Below are 20,050 nucleotides of genomic sequence, written 5' to 3' on the forward strand. Positions count from 1 at the left end.
TATAAATTCACTGTAAACCACGGCTTCACGGGGCTTATTGCTTTATTTTAGCACATCATGTTTTCTAAAATTAAAATGAGAAATTGTCTTGGCAAGCTTATTTTATTTCAAGTAATTTTTTTTTTTTTTGCATGTTGTTTGCACCACAGTGTGTGTGCCAGGAGGAAGAGAAGCGCCTGCGGGACACACAGCGACACCCTCAGCAAGCCAAGCAGAGCGGCACGCGCCAAACACTCGCCCGTTCCAGGCCTAGTCACTGCAAGCGCAGGTTTTAACGAGTCAAGACTTCGCATCGTAAAATGAGGATATTTTAAGATATTTGAAAAATCTAGTTTAAAACAAATGCCAAATTATTAGAAATGTAATTTTAGCATTTATGTTGGTTTCATGTTTTTTGACAAAGCTTTTTATACTATTTTAAATGAATATGTAAAAATGTCAAGTGGTGTAACCATCAGTCAAAAGTAAATAACAGATGCGAGTATACACACTGATTTTAAAAATATACGTAAACTTTTTCTAACCATTAGTGGTACTTTAGTCTCACTGAGGTACTATTATAGTTTCTAGTAAGATTTTCTATCAGGTTTTAAAATAATATCATAAAAACTAAAATATTTTTATTTATTATTATTTATTTTATATTATCTGTGTTTATTATTAATAAATGAATAACTTACTAATAAACAAATTAAAACACACACATAAATATATATTTATATATTTTTTAAATTAATTTTCATTTCAGTTTCAGCTATTATAAAACGGATAGTTCCGGTCCTTGATTCTGATTGGCTGAGCCACGTTCGAAGCTGTTGTAAATTACTCTACAAACACACACCTTTGTTTACTTCTGTGTGTTGCTCGGCAACCACTTTGTTGGAACCACAACTGATTCTGAGGAACTACATTGTTTGGTGGAAGAATACTGTTTTTATTAATATCATTACACTTTATTTGCTCTCTTTTATTCTGTGAAACCTTACTACGTATTTCAAGTAATTTTTTTTTTTTTTGCATGTTGTTTGCACCACAAGACTTCATATTACTCTCGATTTTCTTTTCAAGAATTTCATTGTTTAACTATGCTTTTGATTAATTTATGACATAGTTTAAAGACTTTCCAAAAAATAAATAAAATAAAATGTCCAGAATTGACTTTTTACAAGTATTTTTGAAAAAAAAAAGAAGAGAGCATTATGTCATGTTTCAAAAAAATTATATATTGTGAGTTTCTCTATGAGTCAAGCAATTTTTGCATCACTCTTGATGTGAATAGGCCTTTACACAGACGAATCAGTAGAAAGCAGAATTCAAAGTATGCAGACATGCAAGCAAAAAAGTTTGTGTGTATTAAAACACAAAGACGTCGTGCAAGCTGATGCAGTGCATCATGCAAAACCCCTCTGGAAAGTCAAATAAGCCTCAATCTGTGAAAGTGAGAAAAACTGCATGCAACAAACGAATGAATGAATGAATGAATGAATGAATGGCGAGGAGCCCCACCTGGCATGAGCGTGAATCCGGCGGGCAGCTGCATGATCCCCGCCGGAGAGCTCTTGAGCACCGTCCCGTTCACACTGGAGACGCTCTGAGCGTTCATCCCGGCGGCCACCGGCCAGCAGGCGCTGCTGGATGCGTGCATGGAGACAGAGGACGAGGAGGGAGAGGAAGAGGCCGACGACTGTGTGGTGGTGCTGTTGGTGCTGGTGCCTCCTCCGGGTAAAGAGGCAGCCATGAACGTCGGCTTGATCATTTCCTGCAACCGCACAGACAGAAATAACAAGACCGCTGACAATGAGCTTCCATTTGTTAACATGTTAGTTTATTAGTTAGCATGCATTCACAATGAAAAACACTTCTAAAATGCATCAATCTTGATGTTAACTAATACATTATTAAAACTGTAAGTTGATAATGTCAATATTATTTAATGAACCCGAGCAAACATGAACTAACAACTTTAGTATTTTTATTAACTTTTATTAATTAATGATAATTAACTTTGAATATTAATAAAAACTAATCAAACGTACTGCTTATTTTTAGTTAATATCAGTTAATGCATTTATTTACGCTGACTAATGGGACCATACTGTAAACTGTTGCTAAAATATTTTAGGAACACAAATTTAGGGCGACAACCAATGTTCTTTTTTGTCACAACACAGCACAGATATGCTAAAACTGGCATTTGTTGGAAAAAAAAAATTTAATGAATCATAATTAATATTTACTTATTAATTTTATATTATTTTTTATTTAGTATTAATAAATCAAATTAAAAATGAACAAATAAAAACCGAAACATTAAAAATCATATCTAAATTTTTGTTTATTTATTCATTTAATATTATTTTAATTTATTAGTAATAAATAAATAAACAAATAAAATAAATGCATTATTAAAAATTTCTAAATACATTTGTTTTTATTTTTCATCATTTTAATTTATTCATATTTATTTTTAATTTACTTTATTATTTTCATTTATTATTAATAAAAAATAATAAACAATATATTAGAAATGAACAAAAATAAAAAAATACACTCTTAAATTATATCTGAATATATATTTTTTGTATTTATCATCTTATTTTAATTATTTATTCATATTTATTTTTAGTTTATTTATTAATTTTGTACTATTTTGTATTTACTATTAATAAATAAATAATATTAAATAAAAAATGAACAATAAATACATTAAAAATCATATCTAAATATATTGTTATTTATCACTGTATCTTAATTATTTATTCATTTTATTTTTAGTTTATTTACTTATTAATTGTTTGCATTATTTTTATGTATTGTTCATAAATAATACACAATAGCTTAAAATGAAATAACCACATTATTAAAAATCATATCTAAAGTTTAACAGATACAACAAAATATTCGATCATATTAAAAACTGGCTTAATATTAACAACATCCTACGAGTGAAGGCTTTGCTCATGAACAATTACGAAAACTTCTGTGATGGAAATCAATGAAACGCAGTCAATAAAAGTGCAAATTAAGGAGCTTTTATATGGACTTACTGTAGAGCCATATTTATATATTACATAACCTAATAATGCCTATTTGATAATCCAGTCAATTAAATACATCACAAATGAAAAGGTACTTCATCTCATTTTAGCATTTGTAATGTATTTATCTGAAACCCAATGGAAACAAACCAAAAGATATGATTATTAATAATAAATGACAATCATAAACTGAACAAAAACAGCTGAAACTTTCTTCAAAAGATCTTCTTTAGTGTTAGGAACGAGTAAATGACAGATTTTATTTTTGGATCAACTGTCCCTTTAAGATGACACATTTTCAGGGGAACTCTTAAGAGAAAACAAAAAAGCATTTATTGTAGCATTTATCCCACAGAGTTCTCCTGTGGCGGAGCAGGGCTGATTGATTGCGGCAGAGCCTGTGGCAACAACTGTGTGATGAAGGCAGTTGTGTCGTGAGGATCCCGAGATCGGCAGCTGCCTTCACAGGAAAACAGGTGTCCACACAGCGAGAGAGCGCCGCTATTTCAGGCAGCTCTCCACCTAATCTACGAAACAGGGACGACCTGTGCGCTGAGCAACACCGAGGGATTTCTGTTCTCCTTCAGAAGAAGGGCACGGGGGAGAAATACGACAAAGACTGCAAATACACAACTCATAATCGATCACTGTGTAGTACTACTGAGCTCGGTTGAGGGATCAGAGCGAATCTGATTAATCGTAAAAGTACATTACACGATTAAATACACTACTGTCAAAAGATTTGGTATGTTTTTTAATGTTTTTATTAAAAAATTTAATATTTAGATATTAAATATATTTATCCGTAATATAAATAATATAAATATATACATGTAAATATTTTCAAAATGTATACTGTATGTGTGTATTTATATATACATAATAAATATACACAGTACACACATGTAAACAAAAACGTTTATTTTGGATGTGATTAATCGTTTGACAGCACTAATAACAAGACTTTGGGAAAAGACTGGGTTTAGGAAATAAATAAGTTGTTACATTATAATATAAAAAAAACTAAAATAATTGAATTTATTTAAATTTTATTTATATCTATTAAAGGGGTCATATGATGCTATTTCATTTTTTCCTTTCTCTTTGGAGTGTTACAAGCTCTTGGTGCATAAAGAAGATCTGTAAAGTTGCAAAGACTAAAGTCTCAAATCCAAAGAGATATTCTTTATAAAAGTTAAGAGTCCATGAATTAAAAGAAGTAATCCTTCACAGCATGCAGGACCAAACTGAGTTGGTACTACTGAAAATGACTCTTAGGTATTGTTACACATGTTCCATTTCAGTACCAAATTGCAGGGACTTTTGACATATTTAGCATCTGTAACCGAAAACCAATCCACGTCATAAAGCCCTGGAGCATTTGTGGGCCATCAAACTCGGAAGGAGGGATCCCATTCCCATGATGACTTTCTTTGAAAAGTCATAACATGCACTATATGACGAGCTTGCCATCAGCTCAACAAGATGAGGATCTGCTTTTTTTAAGCAATTTCTTAAACAGAGATTCAGGTTTCTAATTTTTGCATGCTCACTCACTGCTTGCCCTAAATCATTGGGGGGTATGTCATACAAATTTGAAAACAGCTGCAGCTTATACAGAATGTGATCAGCCATGAGCCAAGAAAGTGTACTGGGAAAACCAGACTATATAAGGACATGCAGACAGCATCTAATCCTTATCAATGAGAGCTGGACATTGTGAATAATACATGCTGCCATGCAAGACATGATTGGGGTGACGTTAACGGTCTTAAATGTGGGCAAAACTGGTGTATGCAGATAGTCGAACTGGGGTTTTGTGTGAAAGCCGTGCATGATTTCTTTCGACGTTAAAACACGCTATTGTAGTCTGGAAAACCGAGACCTGCAAAGGTCAAGAAACTCAAGAATGGGAGTAAGTTTTCACTCAAATGATGGACTATGGAACCATAAAGAATGATTCTTATTTAGATGTGAAAATTTTTTGGCACAGTCGACTAATTTATAAACCAACTAGTCTAATGAAAATAATCTAGTCAAACCAACTATAATAATGATGTCAAGTAGTGAGTTCATCAATTTTATTTTCTCTCTCTTTTTTTTTTAAACAATACTTTTAAGTGGTGCTTTAATTTGGATTAGAGCAATTTGTTGTGCCACATGTCCTGAACGTTTTTTTTAATAATACATCCATAATTTTATACAAGTATTCAACTTCTATCTACCAAGTTTTCTACAAACTTTCAAAAAATGTCTCAAAACCCACTGCGCTCCAACCAACTACTGTGAACACAAGACTGTGTCCCAAGTAAGCATCCCCAATAAAAAGCGTTTGGTTCACATTATTTGCTGTGTCGTGTATCAAGAACATTTTTACGATGCTGTATAAAAATAACAATTAACTTTTCTACCAACTTAGTTACACTTTAAAAACAAAATTTGAGACCCGTTGTGCTCCATCCAGCTATTGTGAACACAACAATGCCATTTTTTGCATGACGTGTCTTTGAATATTTTTAAGATGATGCATCAAATTAACAAGTTTTAATGTTTGTTTTTTTTACCAAATTTCTATCAAGTTTCAAAACGTATCAAAACCCGTTGTGCTCAAGACAATTATTCTAAACACCCCAAAAGACAAAAATTTCTAGTCCACTCATTGTGCCATACATCCTGAATGTTTTTAACATCAAACAAGTTTCACCATTTTTCAACCAAATTTTCTACCAACTTTCAAAATACGCTGTGCTCTAGCCACCTATTGTGAACACAAGATTGCATCCTATGTGATCACCCCTAATAAAAATCGTTTGATTCAAATTATTTGTTGTGCCGCATGTCCAAAACAATTTTTAAGATGATGTCAAATGATCAAATTAACAATTAAGTTTCAACTTTTCTACCAACTTAGTTAAACTTAAAAAACAAAACTTGAGACCGGTTGTGCTCTGACTCAATGCGTTCTGGCCATTTTTTAAGATGATGCATCAGATTAACAAGTTTCAATGTTTTTCTACCAAAATTTCTACCAACTCTACCAAAACACATCTCAAAACCTGTTGTACTCCAGACAATTATTGCAAACACCCCAAAAGAGAAACATCTAGTCCATGCAACATTGCAACACGCATCCTGAACGTTTTTTTTAATGCATCACATTAGCACGTTTCAACATTTTTTTGACCACATTTTCTACCAAATTTCAAAACAACTCAAAACCAATTGTTCTCCAGCCAGCTATTGTGAACACAAGACTGTCTTAAGTGAGTGGACCTAATGAAAAGCATTTGATTCTCACTATTTCTTGTTCTGCGTGTCGTGAACATCATTTAAGATTAGGGCTGCCACTAACGACTATTTTTATTTCGATTAATCTATTGACTAATTTATCGATTAATCAGTTAATCTTAACGATTAATTTCCCACAAAAAAAATCAACAATTTTACCACTGAAATCAAAGTTCAGTATTATAGTGCAAGAATGACAACATTTCCACGTGTTATAGTCTACTAATATTAAAATTAATTGTTTAAAAACACTTTTTAAAGGAGTATTTACCAGAAATGTTATTTACCAGAATTTATTTAGGAGAAAAATGTAAATGTGCAGTATTTCTGAAAGAATAAAATAAATAAAATCAATTAATTGGAGATGCTTCCTATAATTATAATTTATTTTTTGTGGTAATAAAAATAGATGTAAGTGAACAATAGCCTTTAAAATGACTTAAAATACATATATACTGTAATAGCAATGAGGCAATAATAATTAGTTCAAATAAAGTATTAAAAGCAAGAAATCATATGGTTTTATTGAACAAAACTGTTAAAATACATAATGCATTATAAACAATAGAGCTAATGAACATTACGCATTACAACAAAGGCCTGCAGAGGGCGCCAGTGGCCTGATGATTATTTTTACACATTGCTGTGCGATCTAATAATACTTGTTTAATATTGACCAAGCACCATTTAATTCAAATGTTCACTTCGTTAATATTTGGCCATTTCTTTAGGACAGAAAGGCTATAGCCACTGTAATTAAAAGAATATGTGGACATCAAAACGTGTCAAAATTAAGTCGAGCATTTTTAAAAATCAAATAGTCTAATAAAATCGACGAATCGCGTCAGCCCTATTTAAGATGATGCATCAAATTAACACGTTTCAACTTTTCTACCAAATTAAACTTTAAAATCATGTCTTAAGACCCAATGTGCTTCATCTAGCTTTTGTAAACAAGAATGTGTCCTAAGTGAACACCCCTAAAGAACAGCTTCTGATCCACACAATTTACCTAAGTTTTTTTAGGCCTATATCAAGTTAACAAGTTTCAATCTTTTTCTACCAAGTTACTCAAAATAAAAAAAAACGACTTGAGACCTGTTGTGCGACATTTAACTGTTATGAACAAAAGAATGGATCCTAAATGAACACCTCTAAAGAAAAGCATCTGGTCCATTCACTTTGTTACTCCACGCATCCTGAAAGTTTTAACATTTTTTAATCAAATTAGCAAGTTTCACCTTTTTTCTACCAACTTTCAAAACATGTTTTGAGACCTGTTGTACTCCATCAATTTTACTATCATAAACACAAGAATGCATCCTTAGTGAAATACATCTAGTCTGTCATCATGTCTTGTAAACAACAACACCCTAACTTATGACCATAGCATCAACTACTTCACTGAAAATTTGTATCAGAAAGTATGTACCTTTGGCTCTGTGAGACCATCAGCCTCTGAGACCTGGTAGGTGAGGTCCGTCTCCTCGAATCCCGTGGCACTCATCCGCTGGTCTGTTGAAGGGTCCGTACGGGGTGGAGAATCAGGGGAATTTAGGCAGGTCTGGATGAGGGCTTTACCTGTTTCACTGGTGATCATGGGCTGAAGTTTTCGCGTGGCAAATGTGTAGACGTGGCCCGTCTCGCTGGCAACCAGGAGCAAAACTTGCGTCCCCGTTAAGGTGGATAATTCGTAAGCCTGGAAATATTGAGAAGAAAAGATAACAATGAGCCCTTCTGTATTAGAGTGACATTTCCATGACCAGAAGACACAGATTGATAAGTGACGGCAAACTTGTAGTAAACTTAACACTGATTGATTGGACAACAGTGACAAACATCTTGGAATTGTCACAAATGTTGTGTGGTTGAATATTGTGTGGAGATTAATGAACTGGTAAGAAGTGCAACTAATTGCAACTACTGAGCCACAGATACCAGAGAAGCCCGTCACATGTTCCTGAAGGTCACCTGTGGCCTACTGCAGGTTGTCATTACACCCTCCGTGCCCGACTTCTGCATCTAGGCCAGTTCTCAAGATATGCAAATGTATTAATGTCTAGCGCTGCAGTAACCTGATCGGGCATCAGGACTATTTCGGCCGAGACAGGAATGAATGACAATTGAGCGAGCAACGACAAATGAGTCAGAGCAGATGTGGAAACTACCTTCAACTGAATCCCTGTCAGAAGTGTCAGACCTCAGCTGCTCACAGCGATTGCAGAGGTGGTTCTGACTGAGCTGCAAAGAGCTCTTGAGAGGCGGGACGTTTCTGGTTAGCGTATATGTAGTCAGTGAGTGTGTATGTTGTTAAGGTCTTTGCTGTTGAAATGTGTGTTATAGTGGAGTGGTGTACACACAACAGTAAACTAGTACCCGTTTAGTGCTATAGAACTAGTATTAGTAGCACTTGCATGTTAAATAGTGTTGGTAAAGTACTTGAAATAGTATAGTTTAACAACAGTGGTGGTGTAGTACGAGCATCAACACAGTGGTATGGCACTACTATCCGTGTACTAGTGCTAGTATGAGTACAGTACTAGTGTAACTGGAGTCTTATGGCACTCGTAAGGTTATAATAGTATCAATATACAATGAGTATCAGTATAGCAGTAATACTATTAGTACAGTAGTATCAGTAAATTTATATGGTGCAAGTAATGGCACAGTACTAGTATGAATAGAGTGGTACTAGTATTTTTAAAGTACAAGCATCACTAAATTGATATGGCATCAATGACGGTCCAATAACACCATTAACAATTTAATAGCAGTTGCAAATAACTAGTATATATGATAAACTAGTATATCATAGTACAATATAAGGAGAGAGCACTAGTATATAGTACTAGTATGCTAAGCAATAGTACTTGTAACAGTATAGTTGAATACCAGTGTTGGTGTAGTAATACCACCAATGTAATTGTATGGCACTTGGTTAAGTTCTAGTACTAGTACAGTACTAGTGTATAGTGGTATTAGGGCTGAACGATTAATTGCATTTGTGATAATATCGCGATATGAAAAAACGCGATTTTTCAATCGCAGAGGCTGCGATCACACTCGGTCACGTGACACGCCAGAGTAAAGAGGTGTGTTCGACTTGAAGATCCATCAGTGTATGACATCAAAGTAAGGCGAGAGAAAGCATAAGGAGACGTCCGCGCTCTCTTATAGCTCTCGCAGTACTTTGATGACACACACCCATCAGTCTAAGCAGCGCTAACAGTAAACAGCCAAAGGACGTAATGGGAGATGGATCGTTTGTGAAAGCGAAGAGAAAAGCCATAGATGAAGTCGCACAGACCCAGATTTTTTTATAGGTTTAAAGGGGGGCGTGAACAAAAAAGTTTGAGAATCACTGATATACGTAGATACTCATAAGGTGTCATATGTATACTTTCAATGAATTAGTCTTTACATAGTTTCTGAATACTAATTAGGCTGGCTAATTTAGAAAGTTTTCAGTATTGTTTGTGATCTTAAGATGTAATATGTACTCGGCCACTCCAGCAATGGACGCAACCCGGAAAACTATCGGCAAAAATCAATGCCGATAGTTCCGCCAATCAACTATCGGAGCCAATGAATCGGCAAAACCGATGAATCGGTCGACCTCTATTTAATAGTACAACAAATGGTAACGTATAATCGATTTGGAGCTAGTAAAAGTACAATAATATTATAGTGGCACTAGAAGTGGAATAAGTACATTAGTAAGAATTTAACTGATACAGAACTAATAAAGGTACAATCAGCTGAAAATCACTAACATTGCTACAGAACTAGTGTGAGTGGTTATTAACGCTAGTATCAGTAAAATGGTACAAACTAATATGCAACTAGTCAATAAAATGTAAATGAAAAACACTAATGTACTATATTGTTATGTAATGTACTATATTGTAATGTACAGTACTATATTGTTTAGCTGTAGAAGTGGTGCAAATATTATTATTATACAATCTGCATTATATAACAGTATTAGAATTAGTACAATAATGCTAGTGATACTCAGAGGTGTAAAGTATTGGAGTAAATGTAATTAGTTACTGTACTTGAGTATCTTTTTGGGTACTTTGTAGTTGTACTGAGTATCAAAGATATTAGCAACTTTTACTCTTTACTTCACTACATTTTTGAATGAGTATTTGTACTCTTTACTCCATTACATTTGAAATGAGTGTTGCAGTTACACATTAAATTTTGCATGGACCTAGCTTTTTCTGCAGCAGTTTATTTCTGCTACAAAAGACGTGATACTGCCTATTACAGGTCACTGAAAGTACTGCATCTTATGTGTTTTGCGCTTACTCACCCAAACTTTTCAACAAGGCTGTTTGTTCATTGGTTCCCCTTGATTAGTCTCCCCAGGTGTGTCTTATCTTGTTAAGCTTGTCTAACCCTGTGTGTATATATAGTCCTAGTGTTTTTTGAGCTCCTTGTGAGTTGTTGAATGTAATGGTTATCTGTTTGCCAGTCATTCTGTTCTTTGTCTTATTGTTTGTTCTAGTTTTTCCATTAAATGCCTGCACATAGATCCTTGCCTCTGCCTGTTTTCCACAGCTTCTCCACAACAACGTTACAGTTTTTCACTGGCATGTCTCTTTGACTAGTGCATCTTTGAGCCTATATTTAGTATAAGTAAAATACTTAAGTACTGTTCAAATCAGATACTCTAAGACTTTTACTCAAGTTGTTTTGGAATTGGTGACTTGTAACGTGTAGTGGAGTAATTTTCACTGTAAGGTATCTGTACTTTTACTCAAGTATGGTTTTTAGGTACTCTTTACACCTCTGGTGATACTACTATTTCTACAGTATTAGAATCATAGTAGCAATATACAACTAGTGACACTAGTATTTCTATAGTATTAAAATTAGTGGTCGACCGATATATCGGCCGATATCTGTCATTTTTCAAATATCGGCATCGGCCGATAAGTTTTTCTGTTTGGCCGATGTGTTCGATGTCTTTTATTTTGACGGCGCGTCTGACTTTTATTTTGACGGCGCCGAGAACAGCTGTGGCACACAGTGCTCTCACATTCTCCCTCTTGGATATAAAACTAGTGAAACCAGTATTTCTACAGTATTAAAATCAGAATCAATATAAAACTAGTGATACCAGTATTGCTACAGTATTACAATCATAGTAGCAATATAAAACTAGTGACACTAGTATTTCTACAGTATTACAAACAGTACAATAATACTAGTGATACTAGTATTTCTACAGTTTTAAAATCAGAATAGAAACTAATGATACCACCTGTAATGCTACAGTATTACAAACAGTACAATAATTATACTAATGATATTATTATTTCTACAGCATTAAAATCAGTATAATCACTTCAAACTAGTTGTACTAGTATTTCTACAGCAGTAATAAAAGTATTACTATAGCATTAGAATCAGTACAATAACAATAATAGTGACACTAGTATTTCTACAGTACTGGAATTAGTGTAATCATCTAAAACTGGTTGTACTAGTATTTCTACAATATTAGAATCAGCATAATCATTTAAAACTATTAGTGTACAATACAGTATATTGCTACAGCACTAGTAGTAGTAACTTGATAGCACTAGCAGTGGTATAATACTAGCAACAGCGGTACTAGTACTACAGTATTAGAATAATTATGGTGATTTAAACCTAGTGATACTAGCATCTAGAACCAGTACTGTAATGTTAGTAGAATACCTGTATCAGTATATTGGTATAGCTCTAGTAGTAACTGCAGTGCTAGTACTAGCATGGTGGTTTAGCACTAGTATTGGAGTAGTATTGATGTTGCTTGTATAATACTACTGTTAGCTAATTCTTGACTAGCAGTAGGAGGCACAAGCACACATGTGCTGGCTGAACGTAACGTTACCTTCTTCATAATGCCAGTCTTTCTCTTGCTGAAGGTCGTGTATCTCCTCAGCTTGTTGTCAATAAACTCCATCTTAATTTTCACCCGTCCTCGCGTTTTCTTGCCCGGTTTAGCACCGGCCACCACGGCGGAAACCCCTCCGTACCCCGCCGACAGTCCCGCGTGAGATCCCGAGGATACACCGACCTCCATCTCACTCCTCTCCCGCTTCACCCCTCTCCTGTCCACCGCGGGACTCTCCTCATCGTCCCCGGAGTCCGAGTCTCCGTCGGAGCCGCTCAACACAGCCTCCACCGACGGCCCGTCGTCGTATCTGCCTCCATCGGGCAGGTTTATGGCAGAGTTTACCGCCCCCAAAGCCCCAGATGTGCTGCCCACCTGTAGAGGGGTCAACCCCGCGCCGTTACCGGAGCGTCCAGCCCCTCTAGCCGTCCCGTTTCCCCCTAACATCGCCCGCGGTAGGTGTAGAGATATGAGCAGATCCCAGATCAAACCTAGCAGATCGCTTCCCTCGACACCGAACTTACCTCACATATGCTAGGCTAGGAAACATTAGCTCAACTCAGCAGACAAAACGCGCGGGATCTGGAGTTCGAGGACGGATATATGTGTCTGTGTGAAAGCCACGATTTAGGCAGCTCGTGATTTCCAAAAACAAACCCCCAAAACTAGCCCTTTACGACCATCGTACAAAGTTTACAGCGTCCAGTTTCCGCCTACAGTCCATCAATCAAACCTCAACTGAACTTACGCTGCGCCTGCCACGTTTGGAAACAACGAATCGCGACCGTACCTCAATGTGCCTCCGCCAACATAACTAGCTACCTGCAGTAACGTCAGTATCGCGTAAAATTATTCACTTTCAACACATAAATGACTATATTTTGGTCGTATATAACGTTTGATGTTTTTTTAAACGATATAATTGCTGATAGCGCGCTTATTTAGGGAATTTAACTCACGAGGCCGTTCGCCTAAAGATCTACTTTCCTCCAAATAAAGCGAGGCGATGTTTCCTTATATGGCGATGGCTGTCCATGTATGGCGAGTCACAGCGCTGCGCTGCGATTGGTTACGCAAACCTCTCCGACTCTGTGATTGGTTACGCAAACCTCTCCGACTCTGTGATTGGTTACGCAAACCTCTCCGACTCTGTGATTGGCTCGAATCTAATTTGTCCGACAGATATGTTTTACGTCATGCACAGCGAACCAGTAGCAAATATTCCTGGACCTTAGACCCTCACAGTAATATTAACGACATAAATACACCTTTTCTGGCGAGGAATGTTTGAAAAGGTAAACCACATTCACTTGACAAACTTCTAAAACCAAAAGCGTGTTGTTGGACTGACTGCTGAGTTTAAGTTTAGACCAAACTGAGGTGAGTTTCAGCTCTGTGAGAGCTGTGGACATTATGCGATACTCTGGGTAACCAGCAGATGAGGCTCTTACATTAAAGGGGTCATATGATGCTGCTAAAAAGAACATTATTTTGTGTATTTGGTGTAATGAAATGTGTTTATGCGGTTTAAAGTTAAAAAAAACCAGCTTAAACCAGCAAATGACCAGTTTAAACCAGCATCCCAGCGTCAAAACATACCTAACCAGCATATGCTGGTTTTTTCAACAGGGCAGTTTTCAATTTTCAGCCTTGTACAATCAGCTTTTTGCTTTGACATTACATCAGTGCTATTGCTTTTATGGTAGACAACCGATTGCGACAAACACTTTAAATAAAAAAAATTTCTGCAATCAATATTTTGAACGTTTTGCATTGGGCCCAGAGAATACAAACATTTTACACTAATAGTAGTAATGCAGTATGTATTTGGCTGCTCAAATATCAAGGAAGTTTCTCATTCTCATGATTTACTTACTTAATCCTCTTCGTCCCATGAGAAGGCCACAAATGAATCTCATGATTAATCACATAAAACCATCAGAAAGATGTCGATCTAATACTATATGGACTATGCAAAAATAAATCTGTCAAAAAGAAAATGTCTTTACATTCTAAATTTTGTTGGTTTTTCCAGATTTTTCTTGTAATTCTCCAGATTTTTTTACACCCACATTTAGTTTATACTTATGCTATTTTTTTTTTAAATAAAAGAAAAAATTGAGTAGTTTTGCATCGAAATCTAAGCAAAAACATGAAGTTCATGTATGACTTGCATGCTTTCTGTAAACGACTAGGCTGTCAGTGTGTAAATATTCTCACAGGAACTGCTCAACTATTGTCATGACAACATCACATAGTTACATATTCCCATCTGCAACCGCGGGAGGTAATAACTGCAGATGAATCTTGGTGGTCCCCATAAACTGTTCCAGGAATATACCAAACTGACCCATGCATGTTATGCAATACTAGCAAAAGATTCAATTTTTGCACATGAGCATTTTCGAACATGCTTCCTTTCTGGTGCTACAAAATGACACAACTGTTACTGCATTTATTTTTATTTCCAAAAAACTTTACAGCAGAATAAATGGCACAAAGGCTGTGAATGAGTAAAAAAGTGCAACTTGAGAGCAGACTGAAAATACAGAAAATTTCTGAACGAAAGGTGCAAATCCAAAATTAATTTTAGTTTGTTAAACAAATACAAAGACCTGTTGTCCTCACTGAGCAGAAACAACCGGTCCACATCAATTTAGATATGAGCAAAAATCTCAATAAGATTTAAGATCTCAATCTCAATAAGAGAAAAAACAGGGAGCATTCACAAATTCACTGTGATCAATCAAAGTGTTTGATCACAAGAAAACAGATAATGACAACATACAGACTGATTTGCAAGCATTGCATTAAAATACTAAGTCAGATCTCGAAGCAGCCAACGTAGAGATTGCTTGCTAAAATAATTTCATACAACGTGGTGGTGCGCGGACAATTCCGGCCTCACCCACGACCACATCTCTGGGGGCGCCGGGTGTGACGCAACGGTTTAAGTAACAGTGTTTATCATAGACCATCGACATGAAACACTGCAGAAGATCAAACGCTGCTCTGGCAACCGTACAGACATGTTAGGCAAGAGTTCCATTGCTTATGCGTCCCAAAACCCTTGCCAGCAATTTCCTGAAAACATCACTTCTGTTTCCAAAACATTATTGCCTTATTCTCATAGGATAGGAGGTCATTTCTGCAGAATTTGCAAGGCGGAGGAAGCATTCAGAGATTTCCATTAGCTAAGGATGCCATTAGATTACGACACAAACTGTTCCACCTAACTCTATGCAGTTCTGTTTGCTTTATCCACATGTTCCACCTATAAAACACTTTTCCCCTGCTAAGAAGTAAAATCTAGTAAAGAATCTATAAGCACTTTTTGATAATTACATTCTGTTTCTACACAATCCATGTATGAGCAATGTAAAGCTTTGATTTACTGACAGATTAAAATGTTCATTTGTTCAAAAATTTAAACTCTGTCATCATTTACTCATATGGTTACTTTCTTCTGAGGAACTAAAAAGGAGAAGTTTAGCAGAATGTTCATGATGCACTTTTCCATACAGAGAGAGGGAATGAGGACGAAAATAGACCCCCCCAAAAAAAAAAAAAAAAGATAAAAGTAATTTTTTGAAGCCACACCATGCTCATACAGAATGTGTTTTTGAATTCCAGTGCGCTGATTTTCCATTGGTTTTCTATGTAAACATATGCGAAACAGACATCTTTGACGATTGCGCTTGTGTATTTTGCAACGTCTTGTGCACTTTGAAAAAAAAAAAACAGTGCACAAGTGAAAAGACATTCAACTTTTTAAAAACACATCTCAAGACCTTGCATTTTTCCTATTCCACTTCCCGTAAAACTGCGTTCTTCGTAATTGGTCCCTAACAGACCAAAATTTATGGTTGGTGGTCATTGAATTAGTCGTAACCAATTGTGACACCAATTTGAAGACGTGTGAAAGATTTGAGCAATGTGATAGAAGGGAGTATTTTCAGTGAATAACGTTTTGGTCTGTTGAGAAGATTCACAATATAGCTGTAGAGTCGTATGGACTATTTTTAAGGTGTTTTGTAATTTTAGTTTTTTCCTCCATTCATGTTTAGTGTATGGAAACGAGCAACATGACATTTTGTTAAACTTCACCTTCTGTGTTTTACAGAAAGAAAGTCATATGAGTTTACAACAACATAAGATAGGTAAATAATGATAGACCCACTTTTTGGATGAACTATCCATTTAAAAGACTGACATGCAGCAGAATCTTGCAAACCTCCTGCTACCAAAACAAAGAATAACCTGTAAGTGCTATTCAGAATGAAACTTGAGCGACTGTGTTTCCTTCTGGTATCCAGCTGTGTTGTTTTTCAGATATTTCTTGGTCTTCATGTCACCCTCTCTTACCTTGTCTTTCATTTTCCAAAGTACAAGTTACTTGAAAACTTAAGTAAACCAGACAACCTACATTTTATGATTAATAAACCAATTCCTGTTTGAAACCCAGTGAATATGCAACTATCTAGACCAGTGGTTCTCAGCCAGTTTTGTTTCAAGACCTACATTTTACAATGGACATTAAATGGCAACCCAACACAGTATCAAAATTTATTATACAAAAGATTCATCATAAAAACGTGAACTCGCATAAAACTTTAAAATCAACCATTAATATCTATTGGTTGATTTAGAACTGGTTTCTGACACATTTTTTGGTCTCAACCAACCAGTTAAGAAACACTGATCTAGACCACAACCAGGTAGCCATGCTGTGTTGAACATTTTAAACATTGTAAGCTGCAGTACACGCATAAAACCAAGGTGCTGATTCGGTCGATCTAGATGATTTAGAAAGGGTATGGACCCACAATAATGGTGAGTCTCAGCAGTGAGCTGGAACGGTAGCTCAAGACATTACTCTGGGTGACCATCTCCAGGTCCACAACATGTTCTCTAGGTCCAGTCAAAGGTTTGGTCATCACCAACATGGCGCTTACATTACTGGAGCGCTGAAAGACAAAGAAAAAGTCAATCACTGGAGAGGCTTCACCACGAGACAGTGTTATAAATCACAGTGATCCATTTTTTGATGTAACAGGGTTGATGTCTTTATGTGTATTTCATTATGTTTACAGATACATATTTCAACTCTGTTATGGGAAAAATATCACTGTGAGCAATGATTACTGTAAATAATCTGGTGAGTAGTGATGACTAATAAATAAACTTTTTTCCACTGATCTTTAACACTGTAACAACCTCAAAATATTTTAAATGTAACAGGGTTGATGCTAAACCGGTTTTGGAAAAGGAATGTCATGGGTTCAGACACAAGTAAGTATCTCTTACATTCTCTATTAGCTTTTATTGTTTACAGTTATATTGTCATGCTCAATTGTTCAACTCTGTTATGGGAAAGTAATAGTGATCACTCTTTTACAGAAAAAATATTTTTCTTGGCAGAAAGCAGAAGAATGCTCACTGTAAATAATCTGGTGTTGTGCTGTGCCAGCTAAGGAGGTTACAAGACATTTTTGCACTGATCTTCAACCCTAGATATTTTAAATGTAACAGGGTTTGGCACTAAACATGTTTTGCAAAATAAATATCATGGGTTCAAACACAGGTGAGTAACTCTTAAAGTCTCTATCAGTTTTTAATTATGTTTACAGTTATATTGTCAAGCTCGATTGTTCAAAGTCTTGACAAAAAGCACAAGAATACTGATTGTAAATAATAATCAGATTTTGTGCACTAATTTACAATCCAGTAACATTCAACCCCATACATTTTAAATGTAACAGGGTTGAAGCTTAACCTGTTTTGGAAGAGAAATGTGACAGGTTCATACAAAGGTAAGTAGACTGTATCTTACAGTCCTTGTCAATTTTTCATTATGTTTACATTGTAGTTATATCATCAATCTCAATAGTTCAACTCCATAAGTATAAGAATGTATGGTATAAGAAGTATAAGAATGGCAAAAGTATAATAATGACTGTAATCTAGTGTTATGCAATGATATTTGCTAGCTGAGGTGTTTATTAGACATTTTTGCATCTTTAATCCTGTAACATTCAACCCCAAAACACTTTAAATGTAGGGTGGACAACAGAACATGTTTTTGGTAGAGGAATTCCATGGGTTTAAATAGAGTTTAAAAGCAAGTATCTCTCATTAAAAAACATTGGGTTTTCATTATATTTCATTATATTAAGTTATTTTGTCAAGATCAATAGTTGGTTTATTATAGGAAAATAATAGTACTTTACAAAATACTAATATTTTCTAGGCAAAAAGCACATGAACATTAAGTCTAAATAAGCTAAAGCTGTTATTATACTTATTTTGCGTTGATTTTCAACCCTGTAATATTTAACCACAAAACACTTTATGACAGGGTTGGCACAAACTTTAGAAGAGAAATGTCTTTGGTTATTATCTATTCAATTATAATGTGCTATTGAATTATTAATGCTTGAAAGTAATATGTCTAAAATTTAAGCAGTCTACTGTGTTTATTAAGTTATACATCCAATCTGTTACAGTATTGAAATAACATAGAACTGAAAGTGTTGGGTTTATGGTTAGTAACAACTGAGTACAGTAAGTTACTCTTAAAAAAAGGCAATTCATTACTAGCTAAAAAAAAATCTTCAACTTATTAATTACTTTCTAAATCCTGTATATCTAAAACCTTGACCAGTTAAACAATACAGGGATAGACATGAAACTGCAATTTTAATTATTTCAAATAAATAATATAAAATTGCATAAATTATTCTTGAACTGACCAAAGTATTTAAAGGGAGAAGGTTACATTAAAACATACATTTTTACATTAGATGTTAAACTTTGATGTTTAATCCACAATTGTTTTATCCAGAAACTGGTAAAAATAAATAACTAACTGCAAGGCTGTAATCACAGATCTTACCCTCAGGTAGAATTCTCCTCCCTCGTTGCCGGATTTGATGGTGAAGGTGTTTACCATGTTGGGGTAGACACTGGTAGCTTGAATCTGGAAGATATCCGCAGGCACTGAGCGTTCGGAAAAGATGCTCATGTACTTGTAGACAATGACAGGCGGCAGTCCTCGGCAAACACTTGGTGACTGGCACCTACAGCGTCTGTTGATAGAGAGGCAAACAGTTTGTGAAACAGATTTGTGGATCAAATAACAAAACTTTCTTTTTTTTTGCAACACAGGGTATGATTTTATCAGGAGATTAGACGCACCCTTCGCCTGTTTTGACGTATGGCTCACGGCAGGGGTTTCTGGGATAGCAACGGAATCCTCCATAGTAATTCCAACACATTTCATCTTCTCTGCAGTTGTGTGCTGTTTCACACTCGTTTATATCTATTAAAGGGATAGTTCACCCCAAAATTTAAATTCTGTCATTAATTACCCTCATGTCGTTCCAAACCCGTTAGACCTTCGTTCATCTTCGGAACCCAAATTAAGATATTTTGGATGAAATCCAAGAGCTCTGACTCTCCTGTAGACAGCAAGGATCCTAACACGATCAAGGTCCAGAAACGTAGCAAGGAGATCATTAAAATAATCCATGTGACATCAGTGGTTCAACCGTAATTTTACGAAGCTACGAGAATACTTTTTGTGCACAAAGAAAACAAAAATAATGACTTTATTCAACATTTCGTCTCCTCCGCGTCACACTATAGCACCATTTTGGAGAGTATCACATACGTAAACAACGTATGCTGTTCTGTGTCAGCAGCACCGTACGCGGATACGCTGTTTACGGTGTTCACACTTTGATCTGAACGTAAACAACGTATCCGCGTACATACATTGTTTACGTATGTGATACTCTCCAAAATGGCATTATAGGGTGACGCGGAGGAGACG

At 35.5% G+C, this 20,050-nt stretch overlaps 2 protein-coding genes across 4 annotated transcripts in view; both read right to left on the reverse strand.

Annotated features, from left to right (window-relative positions):
- LOC107706117 (serum response factor-like) overlaps window positions 1-20,050 on the reverse strand; it is a 29,707-nt gene that overhangs the window by 6,135 nt on the left and 3,522 nt on the right. For 2 of the 3 annotated variants that reach the window (XM_016509702.1, XM_016509700.1), the window contains exons 1-3: window positions 12,214-13,193; window positions 7,759-8,025; window positions 1,507-1,759 (exon numbers count right to left, since the gene is read on the reverse strand). In XM_016509702.1, the coding sequence (XP_016365188.1) occupies window positions 1,507-1,759; window positions 7,759-8,025; window positions 12,214-12,663 (970 nt within the window). In that variant the 5' untranslated portion in view covers window positions 12,664-13,193. Of the gene's footprint in view, window positions 1-1,506; window positions 1,760-7,758; window positions 8,026-12,213; window positions 13,194-20,050 lie in introns of those variants that run through there. The other variant, XM_016509701.1, reaches the window with a different exon arrangement.
- Window positions 16,243-20,050, reverse strand: part of LOC107706109 (EGF-containing fibulin-like extracellular matrix protein 1) — a 23,863-nt gene continuing 20,055 nt past the window's right edge. The window contains exons 6-8 of the mRNA XM_016509692.1: window positions 19,414-19,537; window positions 19,112-19,304; window positions 16,243-17,183 (exon numbers count right to left, since the gene is read on the reverse strand). Coding sequence (XP_016365178.1) covers window positions 17,022-17,183; window positions 19,112-19,304; window positions 19,414-19,537 — 479 coding nt within the window. The 3' untranslated portion in view covers window positions 16,243-17,021. The remainder of the gene's footprint in view (window positions 17,184-19,111; window positions 19,305-19,413; window positions 19,538-20,050) is intronic.

This window comes from Sinocyclocheilus rhinocerous, unplaced genomic scaffold (genome assembly GCF_001515625.1).
Source record: "Sinocyclocheilus rhinocerous isolate Xijiao unplaced genomic scaffold, SAMN03320098_v1.1 scaffold3004, whole genome shotgun sequence".
NCBI classification, from domain to species: domain Eukaryota; kingdom Metazoa; phylum Chordata; class Actinopteri; order Cypriniformes; family Cyprinidae; genus Sinocyclocheilus; species Sinocyclocheilus rhinocerous.